This window comes from Gymnodraco acuticeps, unplaced genomic scaffold, assembly GCF_902827175.1.
Source record: "Gymnodraco acuticeps unplaced genomic scaffold, fGymAcu1.1, whole genome shotgun sequence".
NCBI classification, from domain to species: Eukaryota; Metazoa; Chordata; class Actinopteri; order Perciformes; family Bathydraconidae; genus Gymnodraco; species Gymnodraco acuticeps.
Genome location: NW_022991911.1, coordinates 170,692 through 193,236, shown reverse-complemented (window position 1 = coordinate 193,236; position 22,545 = coordinate 170,692). Strand labels below are relative to the sequence as shown.

Sequence of the window (22,545 nt, the reverse complement as noted above, 5' to 3'; positions counted from 1 at the left end):
CAGCCCTGTAAGGACCAGGGCGCACCTCGCCCATCCCGGGACCCCTCAGAGGGCCCGGGAAATGCGTATTACGTCCGGGGAGGGGGTCAGATGCCAACTGAGGAAGAGCCAGACATGTCCAAGAGATACAACTTTATGAAGGGGCCTGGCATTGACCAAGACGCCGCAGTGCATATATCCTCCACACTCACCCCCTGATCCCACCGGAAGCGTCTGCGCTGCGGCGCGCTGCGACCTCCTCCTGCGTCATAACCCACCAGGCGCGTTTCAAAACGTTGCGGAAGCGGAGCGTCGTATGTGCAGCCTCGCAGTTGTTGGATGAACGTTCCACTTCCTGCCTGCGCTGCGCCGCGTCAAAAATAGGATTCATCCTATATTTTAGAAATTCCTTGCGGCGAGGAGCTTCTGGGACGCTTCGAGCCGCGGCGCAGCGCGGCGCAGCACGGCGCAGCGCAGTGGGTCTGGTGGAATAGCACCCATTGACTAGAGTGGCCGCGATCGTTAAAAACGCTGCGGCGCAGCGCGGCGCAGACGCTCCTGGTTGGATTAGGGGGTCACACCGTTGAATAAGGCTGTTGACACAGCCACAGCCCGTGTGGAGTGTGCACAAATCCCCTGCCTGCCAGGCGTTTCTTGGACAGAGCTTTCCCGATCACCCCGCCCCCGTAGCACACAAACAGCTGTTCGTGCATCTAAGGGCAGCCGTGCGCTCCACACAACATGCTAGCCCACGCACCGGGCAGAGGAGGTGCAGTTTAGCTTCCCTGGCCCCACCATGGGGGGGAGACTAAAACCCCTTAACTGAATAGCCCTCGACCTGAACGCACTCCTTTGGCTTTTGGGCACAAAGGAGGAGTTCGGTTTGAGTGTCGCGCCGCTCCGGTCACCCCGAATCAGTCAACAGCTTGGGTGCACCGACAGAGCGGTTAACTCGGACACTCTTTTGGCTGACGTTAAGGCAAGAAGCAAAGCTGTGTTCCACGACAGTGCTTTTAGGGAGGAGAGCTCCAGAACTGTGAACCGCCCGGAGAAGGGACGCACGTCTGCACTCTGACAGGGTGGGGCGTAGCACGCCTGCATCGAGCACCACTCCCAAATACAACGCCTGTTGGCGAGGTATGGGGGTGCTCTTTTTTCCAATTGATTGCAAAGCCTAATTTGGTTAGGTGTGTGATCAATTGTGCTGTGCAAAATATTGCCTGTTCCCATGACTATGAGAGCGTCTAGTAAAAGAAAACTCGGTTTAAGCGCTGTGGCCACACATTTGCTGAATATGCGTGGGGATAGGGAATAGCCGAATGGCAGCCTGTTGTACTCATAGGCTATCCCCTGGAAGGCAACACGCAGACACTTTCTGTGCTCTGGAGCAATTTCTACATGAAAGTATGCGTCTTTCAGGTCGATGGTGGTGAACCAATCGCCTGGCTGCACAAGCCCCAGAAACTGTTTCATAGTTAACATGCGGAATTTCCTGCAGGAAATGTGGCGATTCAGGCCGCGGAGATCTAGAATAGGTCTGAATTCCCCTGTCTTCCTGAGAACCAGGAAGTACATGGAATAAAGACCCTCTTCTCTGTACCAGAGAGTCAGGGAGGGAGGAGGTGATGAAGGTTTTGACTAACCGCTCAAAGCACTTCATGATGATGGAGGTGAGTGCTACTGTGCGGTAGTCATTGAGGCTGGTGATTTTTGTCTTTTTGGGGACAGGAACGATGGTGAAGTGTGGGGCATGTGGGGACTACAGACTGCAGCAGGGACCTGTTGAAGATGTCTGTGAACACCTCTGCCAGCTGAACTGCACACACCCTGAGAACACGGCCAGGGATGCCATCAGGTCCAGGAGCCTTGTGTGGGTTAACCCTTTTAAAGGATTTGCTCACATCTGCCCTGTTTAAAACAAAAGGGCATGGCTCCTGGTCCTTCTGTGCCTCCACAGCTTGGCTGCTCTCAAAACGTGCAAAAAAGCTGTTCAGCTCATCTGGGAGAGATGCGCACGCAGACACTCCCGCAGCACCCCCCGCTGCTCCTTTGTAGTCTGTCATTGTTCTTAGTCCCGCCCACATGTTCCGGGTGTTACAGCCTTTGAAGTCAGATTCCACCTTCTCTTTGTACTGTCTCTTTGCACTGCTGATTGCTCTCCGGAGATCATACCTAGAATTCCTGAGCTCCTCCAAATCTCCAGCTCTGTGCGCGATAGTGCGCACTTTTAGTTTGCCACGCACCTCGCCGTTCATCCAGGGCTTTTGATTTGGAAATGCTTTGGACAAGGTTCAACACTGGCTGAACAACATTTGCTTACAGCTGCAAAGTCATACCTCCACTGTATGATTCTATCCCATATTGAATACTGTTAGACAAACTGGTCGTTCGCTTGAGCCACAAACCTGAAACCCATAGAACAGCTGTGCACGAGAGCTATCAAGGTGTTTGACAGAAAGCCACATTCATACCACCACTGTACCATCCTGGAGAAACACAATTTATTGAGTTTTGACAATTTTAAGTCTTTTGAAAGTATGTGTTTTTTTTATAAATGTTTACATGGACAAAAAACACACTGGACGCTGCACTAGGTCAGAAACCAGAGGAGACTGTGAAGTCCACCGCAGACAGACCACTTTTGGACAAAATGTTCTCTCCGTTAAAGGCAGCTCATTCTGGAATAGCCTCCTAACTGAGATACGGGATTGTCCCACTCTCAATAGTTTTAAAGGTCAACTCAAAGAAAGGTTGAGCAACAAACAGATGTGCAATCACCGCTAAATGCACTTTAACACAGGGGTAACTCCTCTTGCACTTTATATATCATAGCTGCTACATTGTACTGCCATGTGGTAAATGCTTGTGTGCTGCTTATGCTCTTCCTGGATGTCATGTATTTATTTTTGCTATGCATATAAATGTCATGTTCTTATATGTTGTATGTGATGGGACTACGGATGGAAATTAGCTCAAAGCTAAAATCCCGTTCATTTACACTTGTAAGCATTATTTTGTTTTAAAGTGTTCATCAATGTGCACTGTCCCGATTCAAATAAACGTTTAAATAAATAAGCCTGCTAATCAACCCTAGTTGAAGCTGGTTCACGTCTTATTTATCTGAACGGTCTCAGTTTGTACATGTTATGATGAATCTTCCTTGCAAGCCAAAGTTAACCATGGAGTGCCGCAGTGCTCTGTAATTGGACCTATTTTATTCATATTATATCATGTATAAATATAAAGCATATTGTGCTTCCGTTGAGTAATATTATAAGGCATCACTCCATAAACTTTCATTGTTATGCGGATGATACTCAATTATATTTATCGATCAAGCCTGATGAAACCAATCAGTTCATTAAAATGTTTAATTGCCTCAAGGACTTAAAAACTTGAAGGACCTTCAATGTGATGTTAAAGGGTTAGAGTTAAGCATCTCTGAAAAATAAACTATCAACAAACTGCAACAACATACTCACTCTGGATGGCACCAACTTGGCCTCCAGCAAAACCGTGAGGAGTCTCTGCGTTATACTTGATCAGGATGTGTCCTTTAAATTCCACATAAAACAAATCTCAAGGACCGTTGGTTATATTGCAAAAATCAGGCATATCCTGCCTCACAACATTACAGAAAAACTAGTTCCTGCATTTGCTACTTAAATGCCTCCTATTGTAACTTTTTATTATCAGGCTGTCCCAAAAGGTCTCTTAAGACTCTTTAGCTGATTTAAAATGCTGCACACACTCTCACACAAACACAACTATACACATGTATAATGGCCGTATTATAAATCAGCTATAATTAGTTGTTTAAATTAATGAAAATATTTTGTGGTGAGAAATGTTTTACTCAGATGTATTGAGTTAAGGAACATTTATTAATAATTTCCATCTCTTTGGGGCAGCAGAATTCGGTAATCATTAATTCCATGAAACACACCGTGGAAGTTTTCTTGATAAGGAGTAGTAAATCGTGAAATCAGATCATAACGATTGTGAGTAATTTAGCTTCATCATAGATGGGGAGTCCCCAAGCAATGATTGTCATCTACATAATGTGACTCATTGCATTGTGGGATTGTTAGCTGATTGCATTTTTGAGGGAACCTGGCAATTCTGACATTCAAAAAAGAATGGCAGTAGGGTATAATGTACTGTATTTGCTTCTCTTATTATGTTTGTGGCTAACAATGTAGACATTAGCTGTCCTAATAAGCTTCCAGTAATAGTCATGTTTCTGGTGACCAGGCAAATTATTCAACAAACTCATCTGTCTCTTTAAATGTTAAACGCTCCAATGTGTTCACCAGCTATATGCTAACACTCCGTTGCTGTTTGCGGCACCATACACATGCATCTGATCCATTGTAAATACTACATTATAGGCTAGTCAATGTTTAGTCTAATTTAAATTAGCTCTATTTCGTTAGCCACCCGAAAAGTTGATTGGATATTTGAGCAGCACATTGCAGGTACAGACCTATCCAGGGCAACGTGGGGCAGTGGAAAGGGTTACTGCAGAAATGTGTCCTGGTCCTGGGAGGTTTTATTCTTTTCCAGCTACTATTTACTCCACAGTCCACTGCCTGTGACATCAGAACCGGGACTATATAAGTGAATGGAGGCAGGCAGTTTTAATATACATCTTCTCCAGAGCGGGAGGAGAACAAGAGAAGGAGCAGAAGGCAGTGGCGAGGGACATGGCCAGAAGACAGCTGCTCTGCTCTCTGCTGCTGTGTGTCATCACTCAGGTGAGGCCTCATGAGGCAGATCTATCTCTAGGAGGATATTGTTGTAGCTGATGTTTTGCTTTTTGTTTGGTATACTGTATATGTGACCAGAAGATGTTGCATGCTTCAGAAATAACTGTCCCTTAATCCCATGTGGGATGAGCCAATGTTTGGCATGGAAAAAAATATGAATGACTGTATCTTATTCTATGATTGGAAAATCAGTCCAGGTGTTGTACTGATGTCCCTCAGAATGATCTAGTGCTTATCAAAGGATATTTAAAGATCCTATTGTGATGTCTGAGTGTTGGGAGGGTAACTTTATACATGTATTATGTTACAATTACATGTTACCTGTAAACAAAATGTATCAGTAACCTAATCTGAGTGTGAACATATAAAAGTAATGCAACCTGGTTACTTTCCGTTACTTTCGGATGACTTCAATATTGAATGCAATGCAAATAAATCCAATAGTAAAGAAATATCAATAAAATGTTTTTTACTGAAGTGAATTATTTAAGACAACAGAACAATGTGACCTTGGAAAAGAAGAAACCCAGATATTTAGGATAAAAAATGATTGGTAAGAAAATCTGTATTTCCTTCAGCATATTCAGGCAGCAGCCTACACCAACACTGAAACACATGAGCACATACTACAGTGGAAAAAAGCAGAGATAACATCTGAGTTTACAGAAAATGCTCCGTTTTAGTTTAATACGCACACTATTTAATGAACATAGGTTCACCTACAGAATTAAAAACAGAACAAATGAAGCAAAGAAAGTGAAAACCATAAAGCAGATTCAGGCAGTAGGCGTATAGATTCACACCTAAAGCTGAAGGTGCGCCGGTGAAGATGGCCGCATTGTCTTTGGCTCTCTCCAACTCTGCTCTTTTTTGTTGCATTGTTGGAGAAACCTGTGACCTAAGATTTTCAACGACATAATTACTCTGTAGCAATGTTAGTTAGACAATAAAGAACCTTGAACCCTTAAAGTATAAGCACAATAATAATTCCTACAATAAAATCTGATCCTCTTTTTAGATTTTCACTAACATTGTAATCCTGCAAATAACCCCAGTTATAGAAATGTTACAGTAATCTGATATGTATTTGTTTATGTAACTTTAAGGGAATACAGTTACCTTGTTTGTATCCTGATAACATAACCCTTTACATGTAATCTGTTACTCCCCAAGCCTGCTGATGATCTGCACTGACTAATCTTTTCACTATAGTAGTCGATTAGAAAAAACTTCCCCCTGACCTTGCTGGGTGACATAGGAAATAGATACACTGAAAATATGTGGTATGATTCAATGATGAAACTATAATCTGAAAGAGGCAGCTCATGGTTTGACATGGGGCTGTCCCTGGAAGACATACTGGGAGGCTGGCTTTTTTTGAGATGTGGAATGTCAAAGCACTTTGAGTAAACATAGATTCATTTTGAATCACCTCAAACAACCCACACTGCTGCCACGTGTGTGAGCCTGTGTGTAGAGCTGCAGGAATACAGATGATTCACCCTGAGTTCCACGGAAAGACTGTCAGATGGCATCAGAGTCAGGAGCAGTTTATCTATCATCAATGCAGTAAAGTGTGATATAAAAGAGTTGTATGTGCTGCTCAGAGAAATAAATTGTCATTTGAAACTAGGGTTGCAAAATTCCGGGAATTTTCAAAGATGGAAACTTTCCATGGGAATTAACAGGAATTTATGGGAATAAACTGGGAATTTTCTAAATTGAAGATTGGCTCTTCATAGGGAACTTAAACGTGGGGTAGATAATTTTGGAGAAACCAGCTCGAGGGCGCTAGAACCGGAAAAAATCTGCCACTTCCTTACAGAGCCCCTCCTCCAACACACATGAACGCGCACATGACCAATGAGGGCACGAGATAAGTGTGTGCACGAGATGGAAGGCTGACAGGCAGGTAGGCCATCCAGTTACTTTAGTCAGGCCGGCTCAGATGATTGGTCGTGCTTTTTACAGCGCTACGGCTTCCACAGATGACTTTTTTTAATGGATTTTTTGTCAAAGCATTTGATGTATTCATTGCTATCGGGGCGTTAAGAGCATTCCATGGAATATAACAAAAAGTGTATCTGAAATAAATGAAATACCCCACCTTTAAATATAGTTAGGGAAAGTATATTTTAGCATAATCATGACTAAAACAAACAGATGTAATTCACTTGAATATCCATGCCATTCCTCAATCACATGCACATAGCACATTGCTTACTGCAAGGCTATTGAGACCACACCCCCTACAGCAGTGGTTCTCAAAGTGGGGGGCGCGCCGCCCCAGGGGGGCGCAGAGGCATGACAGGGGGGGCGCGAGAGACCAGGAGAAAAAATGTCTAAAAAATAAAAAAAATATTTAAAAAATAAATTAAAAAAATAATATTTTGAAAAATTATTGATTCGAAAATAATATGATACAGTACAGTACTATTACGTCTGGGTCTCTGTGTTTCATTAAAGCTCGGCTCTGTGTGTGTGTGGAACGAGCCATTTTGTGTGCGTGCGCGAGCGAGAGAGAGATAGCGCACCGGTACCGGATATCGTTGTTGTTAGCTTCTGGTGCTAGCGAGCTACGCTAACGGATATAAGGAGTTTTTTCAACAACAAAGTGGAGGAGAGTCCTCTCCTGTCAGACTGAGAGACTCAGTGAGCTAAAGGACTCTGTGTTATCTCAGTGGGTCTCAAACGTTTTGGTCACCATTAATGTAAACAATTATTTCCGAGGCACACGTTTATATGATCATTATAGTTATAAAAAAATAAGAGAATGAATGAAAAACTATATGACAGTAAAACAAGAATAACGTTTAAAAGGGGAGTGATTTGCAAAATATCCATAAAGAAATAGTACATCTGTTTACAGTTCTGTTTCAAATGGATGTTGAGAGATGTATCCATAGATCTCTTCATTTTGCTCTCAAAGATACCAGATTGATGCTTTTAACTTCAATATTTAAAAATCTTCGCGGGGGAGCTTGCCCCCGGACCCCCCTATGTGAGGTCCACACACCACCTATAAAAATAGAACTTTACCCCTGCTTACACCTTATATGCCGTGAGCTGATTATCGAGCCTTCATTGTAACAGTCGCGGGTACACTGTGTATATGTGTGGGGAGTGTTGCAGTAGAAAATTCCTCTGTAGCGCCCGGTACATTAATGGGAAACCCTAAATGTTTGAGCACCCTCTACGAAACGTCAAGCTACCCCACAGCACCCCCAAAATAAATCTCTGGCGCCGCCACTGAGCCTGACTATTTGTGTTGGGGGGGCCCGACTTTTTTTTTTCTCCAAAGGGGGGGCTTGACAGAAAAAGTTTGAGAACCACTGCCCTACAGGCACTGTGCATTCCTCCATCACATGCACAGATGATTTCTAGAAGACTGGATCACACTTTTGAGCCCGAAGCACAAGACAAATGAAGCCACACATTTGAGCCTGTGGACTACACAAAGTGAAGCAAGTTTTGATGATATTATGGGGCAGGGACGTGCACAGGTACGGGCTAATGTTGCCCGGGCAACGGCCCGTTTTCCCTTTTTGGCTGACCTGCCCCTCTGGAGAGAGCGAGAGGTTGTTTTTTTTTTATGATAAGCCCACAATTAGTATTGTAGTGTCTCGCTACGGGAAACACACCAGATTCATTTTTCTTCTACTACTTCTTCTCCTTCTTCTTGCATGTAATTGCCCGCGACATTTTCAATGAAGAACTCGTTTCAGTGTGAACTCATTCCACAGTATGACCACAAAAGTCTTTTAAACCACGTAGGCCTACGTTTTTATTATTTATGTTCTATATCGCTAAGTGTGTGATTACACATGTTAGGCCTATATTGTTTATTATAGGCTACTGTAGGCCTATTGGTGCCGGTGCGTTAAGACCACCTCTAGTGTCGGATTTTGGAAAATGGATTTTGAGTTTTCTCATGGCAGGGACTTTACTTCCTCTTGACACCGTCGGTTATTTACAAAAAAATACCTACATATACTTGTTATTGTGCTTCTGTCTTTCTGTGTCTTTTCATCTGCTCCGTAAACTCCTATTAAACAGCCATGGTAAACTCCCTCAACGTTAATAGATCTAGGATCTATTCTTGAGGCAAACCTCTTCTGTGACAAAATGGCATCCAATGTAATAAAAAAAGTCAATCAAAGAACTAGATTCCTATACCGGATCTCCTCTCTGGTAAACAAAAACACCCTGAAAACTCTGGCAGGAGCACTCATTCAAGGGTACTATGACTATGCTTGCACGTCATGGTACCATAGCACCTCCAAGGCGCTAAAAATAAAACTTCAAACATCGCAAAATAAACTGGTCAGACTACTGCTTGACCTTTCATCTAGAACCCACCTCACCTCTGCCCACTTTGACAACCTAGGATGGCTTAGAGTAGACGACAGAGTACAGCTACTTGCAATGGGCCTGGTCTACAAGATCCACTACACCTCTATGGTACCCATGTACATGTCAAAATTCTTCCCAAAGGTCAAGGAATACCATGATCATAACACCAGAGGGAGCTCCACAAATCATGTGAAACCCAGATTTGGCACAAAAAAGGGGGAATACACGTTTCGCAATCAAGGTGGAACGCTCCTCCCACAACTGTAAAGGAAAGTAAAACTATACTTACCTTCAAAACCTCTCTTAAAGAGCACCTTCGGGGGAGAGCATTGCAAAACTGGCCCCGGTAATGGTACAAATCTCAACCTGTCGTTCAATGGACAGCTCCCCCCCCATCTATGTATATACTCGCATTTTAGACTCTGTTACTAACTGTATATCTGTAGACTTGGTATGTCTTAAATGTCCGGTTAGGATGTATTAGAACGAAATCTAAAATGAAAATTGCAAATAAGCAATCTGTATGTAAAAAACCACCTGTATGTAAATTGTAAATAAGCCATCTGTATGTCAAATATGTCTTATATGTCTTAAATTATATGATGAATTGGAAATGGGGGACCCTGATGTAAACAAGACGAAAGTCTTTCTCTGGTCTGCATCCCCTTAACAATTGTATGTTTTGAGCTGTACTGTACTGTACCCAATATACAAGCTGTTAATAAACTTTTCAATCAATCAATCAATCACGCCGCTCGCTCGCTCTCTTTTCTTGATCGCCCTCTCACAGGAGGACACTTCACTGTCCCGCTTCATTGTAGGATTTCTGCCATGTCTCTACTTTAATTTGACCATCTCTGTTATTAAGTTATGGAATACTAAATAAATAAGTCATTAGATACCTTACCGTTACTGTGCTCATAAAGAATAAGAATAATGTGCATTGAGCTGGTTTCATTAATAATGATAGAAGCCCTATTTTATCAGTATTTCTGCACAGCAGTTACAATGGTCAAACTACATTGAATTGTCCCCATTTTTTCTGTAGTTACTAACATTAGATATTTTAATGAGATATGGACCGCAAAACAAAAAATGTCACTGGTTTTCATTTTAAAAATCAAGTCACTGAATGCAAGTAGTTACCTTAGCATATTTTGTTATGAGATGATGATGTGAATTACTTTTCAAATTAGTTAATGTAATAATCGTTTTGGTCTTATTTATTTTTTCGGGGGGAGGCCCTTTTTCCAGTTTAGAGCAATAGCCCCTCCAAATGTCTGTGCAAAATAGACATTTATGGGGTAATATATGTATTTAATGTTTAAATTGCAAATATCACATACAAATGTATTAGTAGTACAGTGTTTCTCCTCAAATATCCAAAAACACATCGTTTTTCTATAACAGATTACAAATCGCCTGAAAATGGTACAAACAAGTGGCAACATGTGACGAAGGTGTTGCGCTGCGCTGGGCTCTATCATGCAATCGAAAGTGAAACTTAAGCTCGCTCGCGGAGATATTCCCGCGAGAGTGCGGAAAACTTAAATGTATTTATTTCATATATGGAATATTTCCAAAATTCCCCAGCTTAACTTCCCATGGAAATTTACCAGAAACTTTCCGGAAATGTTCCGCCCCTTTGCAACCCTCAACAGCATCATGTTGTTTCTTCAGTAGAAAGAAATTCCAGAGAACAATACTTTCGCATAACATGACTTCATGCCAAACTCCTTCCAGCACTAACCAATTATCTTCAGTGAAGCCATACTTTACTTCACTGTGTAGCCAAACTTTACCTCAGTGTCGGTGTGTGTATGTGGTCAAAACTAAACTCTAGGTGGAACCCGTAGAAACAAGCATTGTTTCCTACTTTTATACCCTGAGAGCTAATTGGCTGCACAACAGGCTGCTGAGCGACAGTATAAACAGCAGCTGTATCTCGCTCCCAGGGGTGGAGTACTCAGATCTTGTACTTGAGAAAAAGTAGAAGTAGAGTGTAGGAATACTCTGTTACAGCAAAAGTCCTGCATTCAGAATCAAAATGTTACTCAAGTAAAAGTACAAAAGTATTAGCATCAAAATATACCAAAAGTAGTCATTTTGCAAATTGGTCCATTTCAGAATAATATGTTTTCTAATGATTGATCATGAAAGTGTTCTCAAAGCTGGTAAAGGTGCAGCTAGTTTGAATGACTTTGTATACTGCAGGGTAGCTTGTGAATTTACTCCAGGTGGAACTAAAGGCTGATTATTGTGTCCGTCCAAAAAAATTGTTTTACTTATAGTGAAAACCACCCTTGAATAATGGGATGGTAGACTAAAAGCTTTAGGAATCCAAACTACAACATATAATAAGTACCCTGTATCAAGATTGATACAAAACAAGTTAAATTTGACCTTTTTAGAGAGATTTAGCAACAAAAAAAACACTTCTGGGGTCAATTGGGTGGATTTGACCTATCTCTGGCCCCGCTTGTTCGATTTTGCTGATTGACATCTCTTTCTAACCGTCAGAGCCAATGGAATCTAAGGGAACTCCCATATACTCCTTATTTGGTAATGTGCATGTGTGAGACTGCCGCATAGCCAAGACCGGAAGCTGCGATAACTCTGGTAGCTACCATTAGCAGCTAACTTTTACCCTCCGATTTTTACATAAAAATGGAATTATGGATTATAAATTTAAAAAATGATTACCCAGAAACATTATTAACCTATGAATTAACCGATTCAGCTGCGTTTTTTCTCGTTTTAATGCCATTGAACACGTCTTTTGATCAGATTGACAGCTACGGTGAGAGGATCTCCCGTAAAAGCCACGTAAAGGTATACGTGTTGTGATGTCTGTGTTTGCTTCCCCTGTCAAGAGTTCGGATCACTCAGTGATGATATATATACTTAAATAATCTGTGGAACCTCAGCTTTAATCGGATATCTTGTATGTGCAGCTACGATAAGTAATAAGGGTACTTTTATCTGGAGTTCTGTGCCAAAGTCCGTTAGCATTTTTCGCTCAGGGGTCATTTAGATGCTTCTTATGAGACTTGTGTTTTGTTTTGGTAAAAATGGTTTGTATCATCAGTTAGCTGAGATTATTCCCGTTAATCTGGTATATCACATTAATAGGTTCTTAAATATTAAGATCCCCTGAGACACAGTGTCGTGAAAAAGAAAAAAAAAGGACCCGCCGAGGGGGTCCTTGGGGCTTACTTGATTATATTTCACATCATTCATCCACATCTGTAAAAGGTATTAAATACAAGTAGTTGAGTAGAAGTACAAAGTAGCAAAAACTGGAAATACTCAGGTAAAGTACAAATATCTCAAAATGGTACTTGAGTATGTGAACTATTAACAAAGCACTTATATACTAATAAAGGACTGGCTTATCTAAAGCCAGTTGAGTAGCACTTGAAATGTTTTAGCTCTATGAAACCTGATGTACTTATATGATTCTGTTTTCTTCAAGGTTGTGTCTTCCTGGTCGAATGTACTTATTGTAAGTCGCTTTGGATAAAAGCGTCAGCTAAATGCAATGTAATGTAATGTAATGTGTACTTACTAGTTACTTCCCACCTCTGCTCTCTCACACCAGGTGTGCTGCCAACCTTGTGTTGGGCCCTGTCAGTGCCCTCCCAGCATGCCGCGCTGCCCGGCGGGGGTCCCCTTGGTGTCAGACGGCTGTGGGTGCTGCAGGCTGTGCGCCCGGCAGGAGGGCGAGGCCTGTGGCCCCCGGCGGCCCTGTGATGCCTCCCGGGGCCTGCAGTGTGACCTCAGCGCCAGCTTCCCTGGGGAGCCGGGACAGTGTGTTGGTGCGTACACACTCACACAAATCAGTCTGATCAGAAGCTACTGCTACTCCGTGCTCTGCTCATTACTACCATAGCATCGTCTACCTCTCATTTAAAGGATAACAACCATTTCATGTTAGGGCTGTCCTAACTACAGCCCTTGTGTAAAAATATATTACACAGTAATTTTCATGTGTTAATGAAAATAATCAAGTCAATAAAATGAGAACATTTTCAAAGAAATGTTAGTTGATTAAAAAAAGTCCATTAACTTATTAACATAACAAGCTTGAAATATACCCTTCCTATTTCCCCTTATTATAAGCAATCTGAAGTACTGATAGTACTGAGGTTGCCTGCTACTACAACTAGTACTACTACCACCACTACAACTACTGCTACTACTATGTTCATCATGATAATAATTATTGCATTATTGAGCAGGTATGTGTTTCATTTCTTTCATGTTTTCAGTTATTTGATAAAACCGACCATCTTTCTGACTCCCTATAACAGTTTCTTGCTCAGCTCCAGGCAGCGATTCGATACCAACATGTTTCCTGCAGGTTCTCTGTCTGCACATGTTGACTTAACTCACCACATATTGGCACCACAAGGATGTAGTAAACGTGGCACTCCCCCGCATAACGTCCCCCCCCCTCCTTCTGTTGTGGTCAGGTGGAAACCAGCTGGGCTGTGAGCTGGATGGCAGGAGGCTGGAGGAGGGGGAGGTGTTTCAACCGTCCTGTGCCCAGCTGTGCCACTGCATGGGTGGGGGGGTGACCTGTGTGCCCCTGTGCAGCGAGGATCTGCAGAGGCCTGCTGAGGGGTGCACCCGCCCTCAGCTACTCAGACTGCCAGGCCGCTGCTGCAGGGAGTGGGTGTGTGAAGGCCGGGACAACAGCATCGTCCCCAACCCCCCTGCAGGTGAGGCGGGTCATGTTGTCCGTGATGTTACACTATCAGAAGAACAACGGCAACAACAAATTTGTTTGTTCAGATTCATATGAAAGAGGAAAAGCCTGAAATAGCTACATTTTGAATTTGTATTTGTTTATTTAAGAAGGGACAATGCACTTATGTCGTCTTGGTTTTCCCCCCCTTACTTTGGTGTTCCCTGTCAAATTTGACCCGTCAGTTATGCCCCTTTCACACCAACGCGGTTCCAGGGCCGGTTCTGAGCTTGAGCCTGATAAGCACCGTTTTTTCCTGTTCATACCGCAGCGGAGCCAGCTCTTTTCCCCCGAAAACCGCATATGTCACGCTTACGTCGGAGGGGGTCGAAAGTGTTTCATATGGCCCTCCGGGTCGGCCACACATGTTTTGCGAACGTTGATGGGTGCATAATTGCACCGCATTTGCGCATAACATTAATTGCACCACATTCACGCATAAATCGTCCGCAATATGAGGCCCCCTCAGCAAGGTGAGGCCCCACGCAGTCTGCGTGATCTGCGTGTAGGGAGGGGTGGCCCTAAATCAGACTTTAGTTCCACCTGGAGTAAATTCACAAGCTACAAAGTCATTCAAACTAGTTGCACCTTTACCAGCTTTGAGAACACTTTAATGATCAATCATTATAAAACACATCATATATATTATTCTGAAATGGACCAATCTGCACAATGACTACTTTTACTTTTGTTACTTTAACTATGGTGCTGTTTACACGGGAACGAAACGGATTGTATCCACTACTTTTCTCTTTCGTATAGCCCAGGGGTTTTCAAAGTGTGGGAAGGTGAGCCTCCCCTCAGATAACATAAGAACAGTTGCGCCCCCCCCCCCCCTCCCAATTATTATTGCTATTATTATTATTGTTGTTTTTGCTATAATGCAGGGGTATTCAATTGCATTTCAAAGAGGTCCAGTAAGAGAAAATTAAGACTGTTTCTCTCTTCTTGTCTCGTCTCTGTGTGTGTGTTTGAATCTATCGTGCTGACTCACTGACTGCACCGATTTGATTGGCTGAGTAGCGTCACCTCCTTAAAATATAAAAAAATAACTTTTTTAAACCTTTTTATCTTTATGTTTTAAACATATTGTATAAAACTCCCCCACTACTTCTTGGACTATTCCTTGCACCCCTCTAGAATAAGACCGAATGGTCTCAACCATATTGCATCAGTAACGTGCACTTGTTGTTATAACAAGATCGCAAGGACACTGGTAGCGATTGGACAATTGAGTGTTGTTCAGTGTGTGTTGTGGAACATGCGTGTGCGTGCATGAAAATATACCACACAACCCAATTACATGTTCAATTCACTACCCTGGAAGTTAATAAAGTTGTTAAAGTTGGAACAGCCGTTATTTCTTGCATGTCAGTCGCCGACACCTTCTTACAGAGGACAGGCAAATCTAGCTGCAGCACGACCCGTATATGAGTACTTTTACAGCCTTTTTGGCGAGGTCGGGGAACTCGGTCTCCACAGACAGCCAAAAGTGTGCAAGTGTCACTTTACTCGACTTTTTCTCGTTGTTTTTTTCCTCACGCTGCGCCTCCCCTGAAGCTCTCTGGCGCCCCCCAGGGGAGGCACGCTTCACACTTTGAAAATCACTGGTATAGCCCGTTCATTCACACGAGGCCATAACGGAACCGCGGAAACGGACCCCTAAAACGATAAAGGGTCCCAAGGTGGATAGATCTGCAAACGGAACGCTCTGGGGGGCCAAACGGCTCCGTGTGTACGTCCTATACCAGTGGCCACCAACTGGCGGCCTGCGGGCCACATCCGGCCCGCCAGACATTCTCATCCGGCCCGCACGACGGGGGTGACTGTGGCGTTGGCGGAGTGGTTACTGCGTTCGCCTCCCACCCATTTTTTTTTACAACGTCTCGTGAGTAAGGTGCAGTACCGGAGTCCAACAGAGAGGCAGCAGCTGCGGGACAGTAGACTGCGTACTGCGAAACCTTCCCTGCCTTGACGAAGAAGTGATCCTTCGTTGTGAAGAGTCTGCTTTGTGCGCTCCGCACCACAGCAGTAGCCCCGCTGCGACAGAGTCCAACAGAGAGGCAGGAGCTGCGGGACAGTAGCCTAGAAGCAGGGTTGGGTTGTAACGGAATATATGTAACGGCGTTAAGTAATCAGAATACAAACATCAAGTGTATTCAGCTGGCGTTACATTTGAAAAACGAGTAATCTGATTACAGTTACTTTCGTAAACCTGAAGTGAATACATTTTGGAATACTTATTGGAATTATTGGTGGAAAAGTTTCCTCACAAAATATTCATTACCGGCAGAACTGTGTGCACACTGCACGGCGCTGCAGCATGTCTGTGAGCGAGAGAGAGATGCAGAGTGTCTGTGAGGCCCCGCCCCCCGCATTGAAAGTTAGAAACGGAGATGGTTCGATAAAATGTGCAAGATAACGTTTATGTAGCATTTCTTTATTGTCGAAATGATGACATTTATAACGGGATAAAATCAAAGTGAATGGCCTGCTGCTGCTGAATGCCTGGGGCAAGTGACTGGAAAAAGTTTTAGAAGTTATTACATCGTTTCAGATAATAAATAATAATGATAATTCATTCTATTTAGAGGCGCCTTTCAAAGCACCCAAGGACACCTTACAATTCATAACATATTCCAAGGAAAGGTTTTAAGACAGTACAAAGAATGCAGTCCGGGTGATGTTTTTTATGTGTGGTGCAGATGAGAGAGCTGTCCAGAATGACACCAAGGTGTTGTGTTTGAGATCTTGATAAGCCATTAAAACAGTAAAATACGTGTCTCCTGTTCACCAAAACATACCCATCTGTTATGGAAAAATAAAGTATTCCAAAAGTATTCTAAAAGTAATCTGAATACGTAACTGTATTCTGATTACTTTCAGAGCATGTATTCAGTATTCAGTAACTGATTACATTTACAAAGTAACCCTCCCAACCCTGCCTAGAAGTGATCTTTCGTTAGCGTGAAGAGTCTGCTAAGCTTTATGCGGTCCGCAGTACCTGAGCGTGCTCCATTTCCTTCTGATCCCTGCAAGCCCTTTGGAAAAACCCTGAAGTAGATGGATGATTTTCAGCTATTTCCTGTGAAACTAAAAGCTGGTCAGCATGTGAACACATGGTCCCACAGGCAAATACCAGCTTTGTGTTGTGAAGAGATAAACAGATTTTAATACCAAGGAAGAGTGACTAAGACCAAACATCTGTGAGCACTATTCTTAGCAACGCTGCAGTTTACAACATGTCAGGGTCCATATGGTGTTGAATCCCTCATCAAAGCTGTCCACTCCAAACAACTTTCAGCTTGATGCACACAGAACATATTTTCCTCCAGCAGATGAGCCGGGGGGTGGGCTGTCTGGCCCGCCGTTTGGCTCCATCTCCAACTGCATCCACTGGAGCTCAGACTGGAGCCCCTGCTCCCACAACTGTGGCCCCGGGGTCTCCACCCGGAGCACCAATAGGAACTGGGCCTGCCGCCTGCAGACTGAGGCCAGACTGTGCCAGGTCCGGCCCTGCCAGACTCTGCCGAGGCTCCGCAGGCTGCAGCCGGTCAGTCCCACCACCACACACTTTAAGACTTTTCAGAGTAAAAACAGGCATATCGTTTACAAAGGCTTTTGGTGAGATACTGGCTTTCTGTGCATCTCCGGCAGTGGCTCAGTCAGTAGGGGCTTGGACTGTGAGCCGTAGGGTCGCTAGTTCCCCGTACAGACCTAAGTATGGAGTGTGGACTGGCACTTGAAGAGGTCCCAGTTCACCTCCTGGGCACTGCCGTGGTGCCCTTGAGCAAGGCACCGGACTCCACCCCCAAACCCTCACTCCCAACTGCTCCCCTGGCGTTGGGCAATAGCTGCCCACTGCTCATAGTGCTAGGATGGGTTAAATGCCGAGGTCACTGTAAGTGCTGTGTGCATGTATGTGTGACCAATACAGAGGGTTTCATCCTTCGATTCTATCATTTTTACATTCAATTGGTTTTATAAGTATGGGGTCAGATCAGTGTCAAAAAGAAATAAATGCACACAGAAGGATTCACAAATGTAATTCCGGATTTATATATAAATGTCTCCATCCACACACATATTTTTCAATGCACACACAAAAATATATAATTTTATAAATGTAAAAAAAGTTTCACAAATATATTTCTGATTCACACACAAATAGTTACATCAAAAACGTATTTGAGTGTTGTTACATTTATATAAAAAACGCTTTCTGTGTGTGAATCTCTCTGCATTTGAGTGTGAATCTCTCTGCATTTGTGTGTGGACTTTTGAGACTCCCCTGACGCCGCTAGATTCACACCAGAGTTCCCGTTAGCCGGTAATTACCGGACTACGACCGGTAAAATATGCTGAAGACCGGCAAATCTAAATCTCTCCGGTCAAAGTGTCCGAATAATTTCCGTTTAGCGCAATACCGCATCAGTTGCGCAACTTGCGCCATTTATGTGACAGACAAAAGAGTATGTGACTGACAAGAATAGTCAATTCTAATGTCTAACACATAATGTGGAGAAAGAGATGTCCTGGATGGGTTGATTGTGCGTTGATCTGTTGGTAATGCCTCGGGGTTCCGGTGGGCATGTAAACAAATGCATAATGCTGCGCTATACTTTGCGGCCTCACCCGGTTGCATAGCGACGCTTATTGTTTAGGTATCTTTTAATAAGCAGGTAGTCCTATCATTAGCTAGAACTAGCTGGATCTGATCGATATGGACATAAACGCGAGTGAAGTCTAATCTAACGGGAGAGAGAGATCAGCTGCTGCTGACGAGTCGACACCCAGCTCTGCATGATCACATGCAGCGGTGAGCGGAACAAAACACACTTCAGGTTAGAATATCACACGTAGCTATTTTAATGACCTCTCAAACTACCTAAACTAGTTATAGATATGTTTAGTTTTACTGTCGGGTCACTTATTACTGATCCGCGAGCTGCATGATACTGATAGGCTGTCAGGAGAGGGAGAGCGCTCCGTTTATTATTCCCGTGTTATTGTAAATTACTGTTCACTTTTGAATAGTGTAGTTAATCTACTATAATTAGTTTGTTTAATATCGAATCATATCAATTTGTTTTAAAGCACAATAAATAACAAAGAAGACCTTTAACCGGCGCACTTTTCTCATTTTGTCCGGAAGATTTAAACTTTAACGGACATGTTGACCGGCGAAAAAATATTCTAACGGGAACTCTGATTCACACATACATTTTTTTAAGAGGCAATTGTCTTCGGCCAATCAGATGTCTGCTTCATTTTAAGCCAATCACATGCGTGTGTCCCCACGAGGGTGTGCCTAATGCGTTTGCAACGTAGCGTAACATCTATGCGGTTTGCAGAGTCTGGTGGTGTGACAGAGTCCGGGGGGGTGACAGTTCAGAGTTCATCTCCAACCAAATGGCATCTGGAAGTGGCGCTCCCGCTACTACACATTTTGTCGTTAGTCATGCAATAATATCGAATCATAAATTATTACTTTTGCTTAATTATGAAGGTAGCTCAGTTAGTTTGAGGATATTTTGCCCACTGCTACTCTGCTACCACTGTATTTACTGTGATTAGAACGTTGATTTTACCCACTGATTACTCCTATGGCTAACGTTACCTTACGCTCCTACTCATCCTAGGTTGTCTATTAGCATTATTTCGCTTACTTTTTCGCAAACGCTAGTATTAAATGCCACGCATAATACATCAATACACACCAGTAACAAAGCAACCATTCATAGCTTAAACATACTTAATCATGAACGCTAATATACTTCTTCTTGAAGCGATAGACCCCGTCAAACTTCAATTAAAAATAATACTTGATAGCAGAACAACCAAATTAGCATGCAGACATTTTAGACAGACTTAGCAGCGCTAGCTAATGTTAGCTTATATTAGTTACAACACAATTAAACCTACTGAACAGGTTTCAAAATATCCTCGAACTAACTGAGCTACCTTCATAATTAAGCAAAACTAATCATTTATAATTTGAGATTATTGCATGACTAATGACAAGATGTGAAAGTATTATACTTCACTTACACTTCCAGATGCCATGTTGTTGGAGATGAACCCTGAACTGTCACCCCACTGGACTCTGTCACATCCCCAGACTCCGCAAACCCCGTAGATGTTACGTTAGGTTGCAAAAGCATTAGGCACACCCTCGTGGGGACACACGCATGTGATTGGCTTAAAATGAAGCAGACATCTGATTGGCCGAAGACACTCGCCTCGTTTTTTATATAAATGTAACAATACTCAAATATGTTTTTGATGTAACTATTTGTGTGTGGATCAGAAATATATTTGTGAAACTTTCTTTACATTTACAAATGTTACGTTTTTGTGTGTGCATTGAAAAATACGTTTGTGGATAGAGACATATATATATATATATATATATAAATCCGGATTATATTTGTGTATCCTTCTGTGTGCATTTATTTATTTTTGAGACTGATCTGATCTGATCTGATCTGACTGATATGGAATGAAATAAGATAAAATATAAGACATACTTCATTGATTCAAATGTGGGATTGGTTTCCTTACCAGCTATGTCCAGATAAGACATTGCACATTAATTAGAAGTCAATCAAATAAAAAAATGATAATGTCAAAATGTAATTAAAACAAAATTACATTATAAAACAATAAAGATATACATATTAGCTGTAGAAGATAAACAAAATACGCAAAACGGTGAATACATATCTATGGAGCAATATCAATATACAACATAAATAATATACAGAATTGAAGGCAATGTACATTACGCTTGTCCAGCCTATCAAATGTAAACGTTGAATACAATATACACAAGATTGACTATATATGAAACTCTGAATATCATAGCTCCTGTTAGCTAGAAGACACAACACTCACTGGCATAACAGCAGACAGCAATCACAACATGAGCTCAGTAAAAGAAAGTGATCTCAAGCCACTGTAAGAAGGGCCCAACTGTAGACCAGGTAGACCTCATATAGACCTCATGTAGACTCATGTATGTGATCCTATATGGAGAGTAAGGTGGGGGTGAGATGTAAGACTGTGGCTAAAGATTACATTACATGTCACTTGTTAGACGCTTTTATCCAAAGCGACTTACATACATTCGGTACTTTGGACAATCCCCACAGGAGCAATTTGGAGTGAAGTGTCTCAGGGACACAACGACATGCTGACTGCAGTGAGACTGGAACTTGCTATCCATTGATTCAAAGATCAGCGCTCTAACCCACTAGTGTTTTATGTGAGCATTACATAGGATCCTACTCTGTAAAAAAAAGCGGCTTAAGTTCAATTTCAGAAAATAAATAAACGGTGTAAGACTTTTTGACCCTTGCTGACCTGGGTCCCCAGGTGATAGTGTGTTAGACCATGTAGCTGAGTGAGGCTGGTGTTCTCTGATTGGAGCCAAGGGAGGTAAGGCTTGGTTAAAAGGACACTGTAATAAATCATGACATTATTGATTACAGCATCCCTACCAATACATATATTTAAATTACAAATGTTGTGCCATCATTTAGGATAAGAATTATCCCTCAATGACTTGTCGCTGGACATGTAACAAGACAACCCACAGCTGAACAACTTGTATTTCAGGGTCCGGGGGGGGGGTGTGAGAGCAGCTACAGTTCCCCTCTGCCGGACCAGCTGGAGCACCAGGGCTGCAGGAGCACCAGAGCCCACCGGCCCCGCTACTGCCCCCCCAGCTGCAGCCCCTCCCTTACCAGGACCGTGCGGGTGGTTTTCCGTTGTCCCCAGAACAGGCTGACCCTGCAGCAGGTGATGGTGATCGAGTCCTGCTCCTGCAACCCCTCCCCCTGCCGCAGGCCGCGCTGCCCTGCCCTGGCTATGAGCTGCATCTGAGGAAAGGGACTCAACACACACCGGGATGTAAAGTAACTAAGTACATTTACTCAAGTACTGTACTTAAGTGCAAATGTAAGATACTTGTACTTTAAATGAGTATCTCAATATATTTGCTACTTTGTACTTCTACTCACTCCGCTGCAATTCAGAGGTAAATATTGTACTTCGACTCCATTAATTGAATGCCTTTAGTTACTTTACAGATTTGAATTAATGATGTGAAATATAATCAACTCTTAAATCAGACTTTAAGTATATTTTTGATGCTATTACTTTTCTACTTTAACTTGAGTAACATCTGCAATTCATGACTTTTACTTGTAACAGAGTATTGCAACACTCTGGTACTTCTACTTAAGTACAAGATCTTAGTACTTCCCCCCCTCTGCATACACACATGATGGTTTAACCAGGGTTTTAAATGAGGGAAGTGTTCAAATCAGGACGGAAAACAAGATATGAAAGTATCTGTGAGAATGTATCCAGATGTTGTGTAAATGGAAACTCAACAAGTCATACGATTAAAGTTGTTTCTATCCAGATCGTTCCCCGGGTTGTTTCATTTCTCTGCTTCTTAATATTCTCATGTACTATTTGCATGATGTCTGCTCTATGACCGTTAGCAGCCACAGGTTCCTGAATAGATATAATTAGATCATGCACTTCGGGTTGTGTGTTCACAAACAGAACAGAAATCCACCCAGCTCTGTATTTCCCCTTTGCTCTGCTTTACTCTCCATCTCGGTGATCTCATTAGTTCCCATCAGCTACACACACTAATGCATACACATTCACATATCTAAG

General features: G+C 42.6%; 1 protein-coding gene across 1 annotated transcript; it reads left to right on the top strand.

Moving 5' to 3' along the window:
• Window positions 1-1,712: 1,712 nt before the first annotated feature.
• Window positions 1,713-22,272, top strand: LOC117535608 (CCN family member 5-like). Its single transcript, XM_034200133.1, has 6 exons — window positions 1,713-1,849; window positions 4,640-4,736; window positions 12,703-12,919; window positions 13,577-13,825; window positions 17,187-17,404; window positions 21,472-22,272. The coding sequence occupies exons 1-6, from the start codon at window positions 1,713-1,715 to the stop codon at window positions 21,736-21,738; spliced, it is 1,185 nt and encodes a 394-aa protein (XP_034056024.1). The 3' UTR covers window positions 21,739-22,272.
• Window positions 22,273-22,545: the final 273 nt, after the last annotated feature.